Raw genomic sequence first — 14815 nt, forward strand, 5'->3', positions numbered from 1 at the left:
CTCACTGACATATACTTTCAGATAGTAAAGAAAAAAGAAAATATATAATTGACACCTAATCTTCGTACGTCCTGTCAGTTAGGGATTCATGTATTGGAGGTAGCCAATTGTAAATTCCACAGTCAGACATCATTACCTTCATTGCCTTAGTCACTTGCCAATTTGACCAGCACACAAATATAACACTAACCCGACTGCAAAATCGTACACGCATCTGTTAAATATTAAATTCACGACATCAAAACATGCTGGTCACCTTTCACTTAAGGGGTTTGACACTTTAGGGGTATCACTCATAAATATGTTGACAGATCATGACTTCCATCTGGGTCAGATGGAAGTCATGAAGAACCACCAATCAAGATCCTTCCCCACAGGCCACAGATGCTAATCATTCACCACCACTCCCCCCCGGCCCCCACTTATGAGGAAGCCTTCATGGGTCAACCACACCCCCCCCCCCCCTCACCTGGTGACCAGGCAGTAAGGGTACTGACTGACTAGCGCAAGGAAGTGAGGTCATTGCTGTAGCAATAAGCCAACAACTAGATCTAGTTGGCCTGCATGACTTCATGGGGCTGGAACCCAGGACCGTTAGGCTGCTGGACAAACATCCTGTTGAGCTACACTACACTGGGCATTGAACCACTGTTCTCCTCCCACGCAACGCACAAAAAGCAATTTACAAAACCAAATATACGGAACAAAGCCTAAACAGAAGCGCTTGGGTCAAACATAAATCCTCTCTCGTGTCCTGTTTTATCCATCGCTGCATCTACTCAGTAAGAAAGGGGGGACATTTCCCAACGTATCTTAACAGACCAAACGACAGGCCATTGTAATTTCCTTGGCAGTAAAGTATAACTTGTCTTAACACCACTGTATCCTGTTCCACTTTTAATAACCCCCCGCTGGCATGGTTTCCCCGTAGCCTTCATGAGGGCCGCGTTTTAATGAGCCCACACAGGCTGTGCGTTTAAGCAAGGCCAGTGTGCTCATGTATTACACATCTTATCCTGTCCAATTATCTGAGGTTTGGGTCCCTAAAACTGTGTGACATCGTCTCTGTCTAGACCAATCAAAGGCTAGTTTGACTGCTGCAATGCTCCCCAGTGTTTGCCTTAATGTGAACACAGTGAACACAGCCACAGTGAATCCCTCGGATTGCTCTGGATAATAACCAGTGTCCCACATTGGTTAAATTAGGGTCTGTACAAATGTGATGAGGTGGTCTTTGCAGTGTGTGTGTGTGTGTGTGTGTGTGCGTGTGTGGGGGTGTCTGTGTGTGTGTGTGTGTGTGTGTGTGTGTGTGTGTGTGTGTGTGTGTGTGTGTGTGCGTGTGTGTGTGTGTGTGTACGTGTGCGTGTGTGTGTGTGTCTGTGTGTGTCTGTGTGTGTGTGTTTGTGTGTGTCTGTGTGTGTGTGTGTGTGTGGGTGGCTTATGACATCGCATCCTCTTTCTTGACTGAAGAACCTCAGCGAGCGCCCTCCTCTGTGTTATTGTATTGGTTGCCTGGCGAGGCACGTGACAGTGCTCACTCGTGTACACATATCCAGTCCGTGCTAGCTTAGTGCTGTTTGAAAGCTACGCCGCTGTCACCAGAAAATACAAAAGCTTATCCACAGCTAATCCCGAATCAAAACTCTGTGTTCCCTGTGACCGCGATGTTCATCAGCTCAGCATGTCAATCATTTGTCATGTTTTTTTTTTTTTTCTGTCATCACTAAATGACACAGGGTGAAAAAACGACTTTGTTGTTTAAAAAGCTGTGCGGTAGTTGCCAGAAATTGCCAAAATGTTTGATTCGCTTGACACTGGCCTAACATCTGTTATGCCAGCAGCTGTTCTAATAATATCACTGTAGGTAATTTCCTTCCTGTACAGTCTCTATCTCTTTCTCTCTCTTGCTCTCTCTCTCTCTCTCTCTCTCTCTCTCTCTCTCTCTCTCTCTCTCTCTCTCTCTCTCTCTCTCTCTCTCTCTCTCTCTCTCTCTCTCTCTCTCTCTCTCTCTCTCTCTCTTTATGTCATTTTTTTGTGGATGTGTTCACATCTGTGAGTGTATGTGTGAGTTAACAAACATGATTAAATGATTTAACAACCTGCAATGAAAACAGAAAAACTGGCATTTTAAATTATGTCAGCCCTGGCTTATGGATAGACACTAAATAATAAATGTTTCAGATATGAAATTGTATTCAATTAACCTTGATATTTACCAGGGCACACAAAATTGGTTTTGGATTATTTTGCATCGTTCGATGCAGAGTATATGATTTTAATTGTATATAGATAATGTACCAGTCTAAATGAAGATATACACTTTTCCCTTGTCATGTGTATTAGAACTTACTCTCGACACATGCATTATGTTCAAATTTGAATCACGCTGGGAACATTTGCGACAAATGCAATGACCAAGGGACACAAATTATCTATATTTTGAAGTGAGAGCAAACCAAACTAAACCAGTAAAACAGCGTCAGTCACAGAGACTCCGCAGCCAAACTGAGATGATTAGTATAAGCCTCGACGACATCTCTCTTTCAAAGACGCGCGGAACATCAGTGCGGCCATGGGTGAATGTTTTAATACCCTTGTGGTGTCTGGCTTTCATTTAGCAACCACTGAAAATTAATGAGCTTTCCATTACTCAAACACACTCGTGTAAGCTTATACTGTTTAGGCCATGCATTTCCACCGCACACACATGCACAAGAAGAAGAGACTTGTTAAGCCAAAAGTAAAAATATATTTCCCATTTAGATCCTTGTAGTCCACACTGGTTCAGATATTGGACATGTTTGTTGAGCATGATAAACAAAGAACACTATAAACCATTTAATGTATTATTCATTAGACACCACGATCAAACCTGGAATATATGCAGAGGAGTTTACAACACAGTTTAGATACACAAGCTGTGTTCCTCATAGAAGATTAAGAGTTATCTCCAGAACTTCCCACTGACTCAAAGATAGCTTAAACCATCTTCCACGGCATGCTGAAAACTCATGTTCTCAGACTGCATCTTGGTTCATGATTTAAAATACAAAATCCCAAAATTGTAATAGTCTCTAATTCTTGTTTCTATAATGTAGCACTCAAAAGCGGAAGCTTTGCTTATTTTATGAATTGTTATATAATGATTCTTGCACTTTTTGAGTGGTATCTATCTTCGCTGTTGATTTTATTTTATTTATTGGTTTATTTCACGGACATTGCAAACTAATCAACAGTCAAACTGTAAGTGAGCCAGAGTTAGCCTGAGAGGCTAGTTTATCCGTTGTCCCCGGCCAGACATTCAAAAGGCAACCTAAAATAACAGAAATAAAATGCATGTATGAACTTGTACTTTGATTTACTTAAAGAAAGTCATTTTGGGGAAAAGAGTCTGTCATTTTAAAGAACAGGTTTTGAGGTTGAACTTAAAGGTCTTCAACCCATTCTAATCCTTACCAGTTTTCAAATTCCTCCTCAGCCTGACCTGAAACCACCCAGCTGGTGCGTGGAAGAAACCATAAACAAAGATCCAAAGTGTTGGCCAGCAATCTGAACATTTCCATTGAGAATAAATGGTGGCCATTACATTCCTACTAACAAAATAATTTGTGTGTGGTCTGGCCTAACTCAACTTGAAGATAATGGCGGTATCACTGCCAAGCACTGGGGTTCAATTCTCGTTGGGGACACTAATAATTTATGTTATATATATATTTAAGATATTCTAAGGCAGTGGTTTTCCACTGTTCTAGCTCCGGGACCAACGTATGTCAATATTCATTAAGTCACGAACCCCCCGCTTCCCCAAAATATGGATCTAAGGTATAGTTATCGACAATTCCGTCCTTTACAGTTAAAAAAGCTGAAACAATTCTGGTTAACTCAAGAACATAGTAAGCGATTGAAACACGAATTAACGTTGAAACGGTAGTAAATCCATGGTTTCCTTTCTACAGATTGCGGTTTGGCATATGCTCAGTGACCAACTACTAATGCCTTCGGGGATGCACCATTCGAGATTCACTGTTGTAAGGCACTTTGTATAAATGCATCCATCATCCGTTCTATTCAGCGGACATAATTCAGGTTGCATAATGCATCGTTCCATCGGTCACACACGTTGTTCTGATGCCTGAGAGCCGGCTTCCACACATCTGGAACTAACAGAGGGCAATCCAAAGGATAAACAGCTCTGATACTACACATCCGTCTGCCAAGTTGGATGCTTATACAACAGGGACGGTTAGACGTCAATAGGCTAATCCAAACCGCCGTGACAGAGAGAAGGAGACGAGGGAGCGCGGAGGGCACGCTGCAGTCTGGGTTAGAGAGGGAGAAAAGGGAGAGTCACAGAGAGCATGAGAGAGCGAGGATTATCAGAGTGTGAAAGAGGCGCTAAAGGCTGAGAAAGGGACAGAAGTAGACAGAGGGGGGGGGAAAAGAGGCAGTTCAAATGAGAGTCAGATCATATGAGAGAGAAATATAGCAAGCGAATGAGACACAGTGCAAGAGACAACACTGTGTCTCTGTGTGTTGTAACACAAGTACGCATTTAAACACAGGGTGTTTGTGTGTGTGTTTGTATTTGTTTGTTTGTGCGGGCGTGTGTTACATTATTTGAAATGAAGCATGACACATGAAACCTATTGAGCCTGCATAACCCTCTGATAAGGGAGGGTGGAACCCTGCCACACCTCAGGCCTGCACCTTCCCTGCCCTAACAGATTATCAAGCCACTATTAACAACCCTACCGAAATGGTATTCTGTCAGTGTGTATAATGCATTTTAATATATGTGTTAAATATGTTATTATCCGACATCCTCCTTAACAAATGATGCTACATGTTTGACATACACATTTGATTCAATTCATTCTCTTTTTTAAATAGTGTGTGAATACAATCCATTCATTTTCTTCTCATTTTTTATAATATTCATCAGAATACATTGAAAATAACAAGGCATAATTCTACAAAATAATATCATAAATAATAAGAAATATTAATGTTCCAATTTGTAATAATGCTATTATAATATAATACATAACATTAGTATTATAATTATCATTATAATCATCATATGAAATAAAAAATTATAATAATACAAATCTAACATTAAGGTAACCAGCTACTCAAGCTGTGCTTCAGAAACTTGCTTGTGCAGCACTTCTTGTGAATTAAGTGCTGCCTATTGGATAATGTACAATGGGCCTATAGAACTACAGGCTGGGGAATGGGCGTAGCAGCAGTAGTTACCCTCAATCAAAATTCATATGCATGTGTGGTTAGTTAAACTTTGCAGTTGAGCAAATCTCTCGTTCCAGAAGTTTCTGGACGTTTTGCTGAAGAACAGCGAAACGTCCAGAAACTTCTGGATCGTTTGGTATATCTGAAGCATGTCATCTCCAGCCTATCGCAGCTCGTTTCGTGGTTGGGGGCGGGGGGGGGGAACCCTTTAAAAGCCGAGGGGTGACAGCAAACGGTACGATTCAGTTGATTTTCTACTGAAGCAACAACAACACAACAGCAACCATGGTTGAGTGGACTGATGAAGAGCGCACCATCATTAATGACATCTTCTCCACCTTGGACTACGAAGAGATCGGTCGCAAGTCTCTGTGCAGGTATGAACCCAAACTCTAACCCATGTCTTTAACAATGCATTGTGAAACTCAAACTCATCATTGTTTTGACACCTGTACAAATAATGAATGAATCCATCGTCCTCTTGCAGGTGTCTGATCGTGTACCCCTGGACCCAGAGGTACTTCGGCGCCTTCGGCAACCTGTACAATGCAGAGACCATCATGGCCAACCCCCTGATCGCAGCCCACGGCACCAAGATCCTGCACGGTCTGGACCGGGCCCTGAAGAACATGGACGACATCAAGAACACCTACGCCGAGCTGTCTCTGCTCCACTCTGACAAGCTGCACGTGGATCCCGACAACTTCAGGGTACGAGCATAAATGGACTGCATTTATATCATGCTTTTACCAAAAGCGCTTTACAACATTGCCTGACATTCAACCATTCATGCACATAGTCACACACCGATGGCAGTGTCAGCCATGCAAGGCTGGAGCAGTTAGGGTTAGGCGCCTTGCTCAGGGACACCTCGACACTCTTAGAAAACGTACGGTTACCAGCCAACCCGCTCTTCCTCCTGAGCTAGTGCTGCCTGGGCATGCACGAACCACCGGCAGTTATTCTCACCTCACGGCGGAGTCTTCTTAATGAACCTAGACCTCCCTAAACGTCTTCCTCCCTCCCTCACATGTGCAGCTGCTGGCCGACTGCCTGACCGTTGTCATCGCCGCCAAGATGGGCACCGCCTTCACCGTGGAGACCCAGGTGGCGTGGCAGAAGTTCCTGTCTGTCGTCGTCTCCGCTCTGGGCAGACAGTACCACTAGGCTGACATTCCCAGTCGCAGAGTGGGTGATCTCCAGCCATCCCATTCATCATCACCGATCTACCATCATCCAGGAGTGAAGCTCGTGTGTGATGTCAATCAGGGCCCTTGACTCACAAGAGCCCTGATTGACGGAACCCAGCCCTTTCACATGCTCCACTCTGTTGAGGTGCTCTGCATCATTACCTGTGAATTCATGTCATCCGAATCTGATAGTATTGCTGTGCAACATTGTTATATTTATCCCACAGTAAAATCATGTTGAGCACTTCACGACTCTGCTTATCAAACCTTCTGTCTTATTTGTGTTCATGGGATTGCTTCACGAGCTTCAACTGCGGATAATACGTTGATTATCCTATACATTGATGAAGATACCACTACAAAGAGGCATCAATATAGAGAAAGAAAGAATAAAAGACATGGATATTGATACACAAGATAGACAGAGAAAGACTGATATTGAAAGAGAGGGAGAGCCAGAGCAGGGGACAAGCGAGGGGAAGCCAGAAAGACAAAAGCCGACTCAAAGCGTCTGACCCCCCCATGCCATATGGATCTGCTTCATGCCTGCACTCTGCTGACCGGAGGGTCGCTGCCACAGTGGAGACCCAGTCCAGTGTGGTGTTGGTCTGCTGCAGACATGAATAGACCTTCTCACCGCCCACCCACCCCCGGCTCCACTGCTCCCTTTGTCATTCAGTCGCCCGGATGAACGCAACAGAGCAGTTGCCTGTGTTTGCCGGCCATGTATGAGGGACACTTATGAGGGCTGGCCACAGATAGCAGCCATTGGGAAAGAGAGGAGCTGAGGCCAAGCAGAAAGTTCAAGTTCTTTATATTTTAAATGCAGAGGAAAAAAAAACACACAGTCAAAGTAATTTCTGGCAACATAATTATTTGGTTCCAAGCTCTCCTCAACAACACGTGTAACACGATCAACACTACTACAGCGTTGATCGTGTAGTAGTGTCCCTGTAACGGATGTGGGGGGGACAACCTCCACGTACAACACTTGTCCTTGGGATCATAACAAAAAGAGCAAATGTAAAAAAATTAAAATAAAAGCTAAAGAGTAGTTTAATGGCTAATAAAAAGTGATAGTAGTTAGTTAGGTGTTTACAGTGCAATAGTGGTAGCAGTGTGGTGGAAAGTGATAGAAAGAATAAGAAAGAAAGTGTTTCATAACAGTGCAGTAATGTAGTCAGCATCTCCATGGAGAGATGTAGGCCACGGAGGGAGAACAGATTTGCAATGAGGATTACAAAAATCTCTTTCCAGATCACCGGGGTACGGCTTAAATCTTGATCATTTTGGTGTCTAATGTGTGTAGGGTTGGAGGGCGATGCAAAGCCTCCCAATGGCCTGAATCAGATAACCTCCTCACCTGTCATGTGTCCTGGGGGGGGGGGGGGGATGCCTTCAATTATGCGCAATGGAATTATTCACATACCATACATGTGAGGACCTCATTTCAACCCGAGTATTATTAGATCTTATGCCCATTAGTTAGCACACACTTTTATCCAAAAATGACTTATGGTGAATACAGATAAATCAGTAATTATAGAGCAGTTAGGGTTGAGTACATCTTGCTCAAGGGTACCTACGGGAGGATTTCAGACACTATTTGGGTTTGACTCCACCAACCTGCCCCTGGGCACAAAACGGTTGTGTCTTTCCCATGCAACACAACAGAATGCTGCAGGCTTGTAGTAAACAGATAGGTTTACAGGTAGGGTTATTCTGAAATTTAAAAGGGTTATTCTGAAATTTAAAAGATGCAAGAGCTATTATCTGAGTGTAATACGTTTGTAAGTGCCATAGCCCGTCAACAAGTGAGTGAAAGACCCAATGACAATATCTGTATGGAGTTGAATGCGCCGGTGTCTAAGAGACGATTTAGACTGAGGGCCGTTCCGCGCTCATCATGGAATCCCTCTTGCCTGTCACAAATGCATAGCATCTCAATGTTAGAGACACGTACAGTGTAGGACGCAGAGGGAATGGATTTATTGTGCTGTTCAGGGATAAAATCCTGGTCTATAGGCTGCGACTATCTAATCATACGTGTACATAGTAGCTTCAAGCGTGCCTGCATTCTCAAAAACCAGCTGCGGCATCCATCGAGGATGAGCGAACCCTCCACCCCGGCTCTGCATTGCGATGGCAGAGGCATGGTCTGCTGTGACTGTAAACTGCTGGTTCAGTACGCGACAGGCTCAGACATGCTCACCGCTTCACGTGCTTCGCATTAGGTGTGCCTGGGCTTTGAACAGCTACATATTGAGGGAACTGAAAGAAAGGGAAAATCAAAGGAGGAAATACTGCATGTAGTTGCACAAACTGCATGCTCAAGCACGGAATAGACCTACTACACACAGGTGTCCATGCTGACACATGTGACCACACACACACACACACACACACACACACACACACACACACACACACACACACACACACACACACACACACACACACACACACACACACACACACACAAACTCACACACACCCGATGTGCCTGCGAGTATGCCGACTGATTCGCAGACAGATTTATGTGTTTCGTCCATGCGCAAACACATGCACACGTACTCAAACGCACGCACACTCAAACACAAATCAAACACACACGGTTTCGGTTCAGTTACAAACAGGAAACAGAGATATCTCCTCTAAGTGTTTACCGTTTGCAGTCGTGTGTCATTGAGTGTCTGTTTAATATAACCTCAAAGGCAATGGCAAAATGTCCATTAAAGATAGAAAATAACGATTCCACTGATAATCTGAAGATGCAGTAAGTAGTATAAGTGATACATTACACAGCTGGTCTTAATAAGTCTAATTGGACATCTTCAAATATTAACTATCAATGCCAACTACATCGAAAGGAGACAGTAGCCTGTGCACCTAACCAAATAGTATATTGGACAACTCGGTGTGTGTATTAACAATAGCGATTGCGCACGCAGACACGCACGCACGCGCACACACACACACACACACACACACACACACACACACACACACACACACACACACACACACACACACACACACACACACACACACACACACACACACACACACACACACGCAGGTGCGCGCGCGCGCACAAGCTCGCAAGTTATAACAGCAACCTAGAGCAGCTATGCGCTGTGTGACAAACCAACATGTCATGATGATCGCTAATGAGTTTTAACATAAGCCTCGCCTTGAGAGACCCTGAGAATACCCCTGCACCCGCGTGTATCCCTACAGACGACATGAGCCGAGATGGCGAGGGTTAGTTTTGCACGCGATATAATACTATTTAAGAGGCAGAGTCAAACAGATGCTCGCTGTCTCTATGGCGATGCCGCCAACGTGTTCACCGAGACCTATGGAAACTGCACAGCAGTCGAGACAGCATGAGTAGCCTACATCATTCGTTATTCCCCTTACCTTTTTGTTGAATCCTAGTAGCCAATGGACAAACGGTAAATCAAAATGTCAACATATCCCGCCAGCCCGCTCATAACTTATCAGTCCTAACATCTTCAAACGCGGGAAATGAGGGGGAACCTTGGCGTGGGGGCTACACCTCGCCAGCCTCACTGTCCTTGCTTGCCACCTTTGGAGAAGAAATACTCGCAAAACGACCGCGTTTGCATCGATAAGAACGGGACTTCTTCAACGGGTCCAGGCTGTAATCTGTGTGTGAAGCAGAGCAGCATCGCGTGCGCCGGAGTCCGCCCCCGCGAGGGGATGACAGCAGCTGTAGCGTGCAGCGCAAGCCCGGCCCGCCATGCAAGTTTTCAGTTGTCCAACGTCACCGCCAAACGGCGCGCGCGCGCCATGGCAGGCAGGTGCTGTCGCTGGAAATACGGGTTTCCCAATTTGTATTAATCATTAAAAAAATCGTATTCAATGTATTACACACCGTGGGCTACTGCTGGGCTACATTTAGGCTACGTGTTTGCAGAAACTACACATCATTTGAATAAATAAATAAAAAATATCAGTTTTGATCTTTTATTCTTTTCTGGTAGGCGTTATAGTTTATCAATGCTTTTACTGTGTCTGTGAGTTTGTGTGTGTGTGTGTGTGTGTGTGTGTGTGTGTGTGTGTGTGTGTGTGTGTGTGTGTGTGTGTGTGTGTGTGTGTGTGTGTGTGTGTGTGTGTGTGTTGTAAATGGTGTGTGTGTGTGTGTTATAGCTCAACCTCTTTTTATGTATTTTGTGTTTGTGTGAGTGTGTGTGTGTGCGGGAGTATTTGTAAATATGCGTGTGTGTGTGTGTGTGTGTGTGTAAGAGCTCAACCTCTTTCTATGTATTTTGTTAGTGTGTGTATGTGTGTATGTTTGTGTGTGTGTGTGTGTGTGTTTGTGTGCGTCTGTGTGTGTGTGTGTGTGTGTGTGTGTGTGTGTGTGTGTGTGTGTGTGTGTGTGTGTGTGTGTGTGTGTGTGCAGTTGATATATTATAGAGTAGGCCTACAAATAGGTTATAAGTAAAGGGATGATTGAACACCAGCCATAAACCAAGCAGCATAGGTATTGAGGTAACGCCTCACCTGGGGCAGCCTTATGTATAATTGACCTTATTTCTTCTTTTTCATTAAACCTTTTTCCTTTAACTATGCGGTACAAACACAACCACAGCATAGGACAGATACCACTAAACAAAAAGGGACATCTAATTTATACAGCGATAACATGAGGTCATGACGACCTGATGAGCAGGCGTGAAGCCTTAGCACGGTGCACGCCTCTCCGCGTCAACAGCCAGGCCCCTCTGGGCCAGCTGATAAGATGCTCTTATCTGTTATCCGCTCCAGACTTGTTTCATTCACTTCACAGTATCCTCCCTTTATTAGGGGTCCAAGCCAACAGGTTGGATCCCTATCGTTTTTGTAGCGATTTTTCTTATTTCTCTTGCTCTTTCCCATTTATTTTACGCCATCTCTCTCTCTCTCCCGCTCTCTCTTTCTCAGTATCTCTTTCCCATCTCATGCGCTCTGTCTCTTTCTACTTCTCCCCTCTCTTTCTCCTTTTCCGTCTTCTATTTCATTATTTCTCTCTGTCTCTCTCTCACTCACACACACACACACAAACACACACACACACACACACACACACACACACACACACACACACACACTCACTTGCATCTCTCTCTCTCACCATAGATCTGGAGGCTGTGTTATAACCAGACACTTGACAATTCAAAGACCTGCAGCTTCATGTACTCCACCATCCATCCCATTGAGGGCTTCTTGAGCTCAGCATCTCATGAAACTCTCACTCGGCTCGGTGTCGTGAATCCACTGACACTGGAACATTACTGTGTGTCCCCTGGATGACAATGTCAAACATGAGACGTCCATTTGTATGTCATGCGTGGTCATTGAACCAGCAGCCCACTCCTGCTCCCCCCCTCCCCCCCCAACCACATGACGACCACTGATAACAGAAGACACACCAACGACGGAAACAAACTCTTTCAGCGGTCGAGACTTTGGTATTCTAAAATCGTCTGGATCTTTTAGACTAATTGCTAAACTGTACATTTCTGGAGAGGACTAACAATCATAAGAATAATATTGGTAGTTGTTTACATTTTTAAATTATGGTTGCAGCTCCTCCTGCTCTGAAAGATCAGTGGGAGAAAAGTTAACGTCTAAGTTGGAAACTGAAAGCAAACACACCCTGGATATTCAATTGGGGCCACATTTGATCCAGTGGTGAGTAGGTTGCGATGCTCTCAAAACAGGAGAAAGAGCTTATCATAGAAATATGGACCAGACTGACCCCTGTGGCTGACCGCATAGGAGCAGAGGCTCTTCTGAGGTAAGACGCTATTACCGCCAGTCGTTGAACAAGGCACCACATTTTTGTCTTTTTTCCAATTTTCCAATTCTGTTGATCAAAGTGGATACAAATAAATGTTTTGATTTACATGTGCAGTTTTGGTGGAACACGAATGCATACGTTTAGTTTTCCAGTGGGTATCAAACGCCTCACCATGGCAGTGTTGATAGAGCAGGGCTTTATCAATAGAGATTTACAGTAACCTATTCACACCAAAAAGTTGCATATGTGTTATTTAGCATTCTCACGGTATTCTCAACATATTACATTTATCTAAGGCCTATCATGTTAGAAATTAACAAGGTATACAGGTCAGGAATAAATATATAAACTAAAAGAACTGCCATTTTCTAACCTCCATGACAACACAACGCCGCAATGATCCACATTCACCCATTCATACACTTATTCACTGCCCCAAGGATCTGTGGGCAGACGAAAAAGACAGAATGAAACAAACAAGGGTTTTCATGAACCAATCCTCAAATCAATCACCAAGCTCAATCATATGCATGTTGTGCTTGTTCTCCCCATGCCCTGCGCAGGATGTTCACGTCGTACCCTGGCACCAAGACGTACTTCTCCCACCTGGACATCAGCCCCCGCTCGGCCCACCTGCTGTCCCATGGCCAGAAGATCGTCCTGGCGTTGGCGGAGGGCTCCAAGGACATTGCTAACCTGATGACTAACCTCGCTCCTCTTCAAACCTACCACGCCTACCAACTCCGCATCCAGCCCAACAACTTCAAGGTGCCAACAGAAACAAAGTCTAGGGTGGTTTTCATTGATGTGTGCGCATTCTTGAAATAAAGTATTGCGAAAAGAAACGTTGGGAATGTTTGCCTGCAGGTATACTAGGCTTCTACCTACCTTCTATGCATAGGGGATCTCCAATATGAGGACTACAGGTGTTCTAGACATATAGGTGTACCTGGCCTACAGGTCTACATGCTACAGGTATATGAGGCTAACCGGCGTGTCTATGTACACAAGATCTACTGGTTAACTAGGACCATAGGTGTACTAGGCATATGCCTTCAGGTCTACATGCATACTACAGGTATATACACTAAGGTTTGTCTAGGTATATGAGATCTACAGATAAACTAGGACTACAAGTGTACTAGACATATAGCTATAGGCCTACAGGTCTACATGTATACTACTACGGTATACCGGGTCAACAGGTGTGTCGAGCTACACAAGATCTACAGCTAAACTAGGACTACAAGTGTACTATGCATATAGGTAAACTAGGCCTACAGGTCGACATGCAATATGTCTACAGATGTTCTAGGTCTACAGTAGTTCAAAAAAAGTATGCCATTGTGTAAAAAAAAAGAGTATGCTATTATGTTTGACGGTCTGTGCTTCAGAAACAAATCAAACTGAAATGGAAAAACACAAAGTGTGTGACAAAGACCCCGAAAGTTTAAGAAAACCTCACTCCCTTAAGTAGGCATATGTTAGGAAAAATCGAAGGTAAATTAACCGAAGGCACACATAAATTGAATCTGGTAACAATGTTTCCAATATGTCCTTTCTTCCCTCCAGCTGTTTTCGCACTGTATGATAGTCACCCTTGCCTGTTTCATGGGTGACCGCTTCACGCCCAGTTCGCATGCCGCCATGGACAAGTATCTCTCTGCGTTCTCTGCCGTACTTGGGGAGAAATTCAGATAAGAACATCGCCACCTCCGACCCGATGTTGCTCATCCAATGAAGTCGTAATGTTTAACATGTCGGCTATGGCTCAAAGCTTTAAACGCATATGGACATATCCGTATTCAATGCTGATCGGAAGGGATTTCAATAAGGTTATCAATACTATAACTGATTTATTCTATAAATGAAAAACCTCTCTCTTTGTTTACAAGAATCACATTATCGATATTCCGACTCCAGCCAAGCAGTGCCAGTTTGTGTCAGTACACTGTTGGGCAGAGCACTGTTAAGGAGTTTTTTAAAGGCTGAAAGTCTCCCGCCTACTAACTGGGAAGAATCAATCTTGCACATTGTGACTTTGATAAGAAAAATTAGTACACGTATGTTTGTGTAACCTATAATTAATAGTGTAATTATGTAATGCATCCAGATGTATGATCAGTATTTTATTGGGTGCCACTTTTGCAATAAACTTTATTAACAACATGATCTGTTTTGTCGATTATTACATTGATTTGAATTGAGTGTGGGTATGTGTGTGTGTGTGTGTGTGTGTGTGTGTGTGTGTGTGTGTGTGTGTGTGTGTGTGTGTGTGTGTGTGTGTGTGTGTGTGCGTGCGTGCGTGCGTGCGTGCGTGCGTGCGTGCGTGTGTGTGTGTGTGTGTGTGTGTGTGTGTGTGTGTGTGTGTTTGAGACATGAATAAGAATTTTAGCAGATCGTAGGTTGCATTAATCAACGAGAAATGTTTTTCTGTGGATCCTGAGGTATAAACCAACTGCACACATTAGATAACACAAACCCTGAGTCATTGCTTAGTCACTCTTGCGAATATGTTTTGTGACTAGATAAAGGCACGTAATAACATTTGTAGTAGCATGTTTGCAAT

At 43.9% G+C, this 14815-nt stretch overlaps 3 protein-coding genes across 8 annotated transcripts in view; 2 read left to right on the forward strand and 1 right to left on the reverse strand.

Annotated features, from left to right (window-relative positions):
• The window catches only part of rhbdf1b (rhomboid 5 homolog 1b (Drosophila)), a 33722-nt gene extending 23197 nt beyond the window's left edge, over positions 1–10525 (reverse strand). The window contains exons 1-2 of one of the 6 annotated variants that reach the window (XM_060036894.1): positions 9861–10524; positions 8650–8708 (exon numbers count right to left, since the gene is read on the reverse strand). The gene's annotated coding sequence lies outside the window, so the exon portion shown is untranslated. Of the gene's footprint in view, positions 43–8649; positions 8709–9860 lie in introns of those variants that run through there. The other 5 variants (XM_060036896.1, XM_060036893.1, XM_060036898.1 and 2 more) reach the window with 5 other exon arrangements.
• On the forward strand, positions 5466–6686 carry LOC132446572 (hemoglobin subunit beta-2). Its single transcript, XM_060036902.1, has 3 exons — positions 5466–5624; positions 5735–5957; positions 6286–6686. Exons 1-3 carry the CDS (start codon positions 5533–5535, stop codon positions 6412–6414), a joined length of 444 nt encoding a protein of 147 aa, XP_059892885.1. The 5' UTR covers positions 5466–5532; the 3' UTR covers positions 6415–6686.
• Positions 10526–11843: 1318 nt separating the features above from the next.
• Positions 11844–14418, forward strand: hbae4 (hemoglobin alpha embryonic-4). The gene is made up of 3 exons (XM_060036905.1): positions 11844–12243; positions 12810–13014; positions 13819–14418. The coding sequence occupies exons 1-3, from the start codon at positions 12152–12154 to the stop codon at positions 13945–13947; spliced, it is 426 nt and encodes a 141-aa protein (XP_059892888.1). The 5' UTR covers positions 11844–12151; the 3' UTR covers positions 13948–14418.
• Positions 14419–14815: the final 397 nt, after the last annotated feature.

The sequence above is a fragment of the Gadus macrocephalus genome, chromosome 18 (assembly GCF_031168955.1).
Source record: "Gadus macrocephalus chromosome 18, ASM3116895v1".
Taxonomy (NCBI): domain Eukaryota; kingdom Metazoa; phylum Chordata; class Actinopteri; order Gadiformes; family Gadidae; genus Gadus; species Gadus macrocephalus.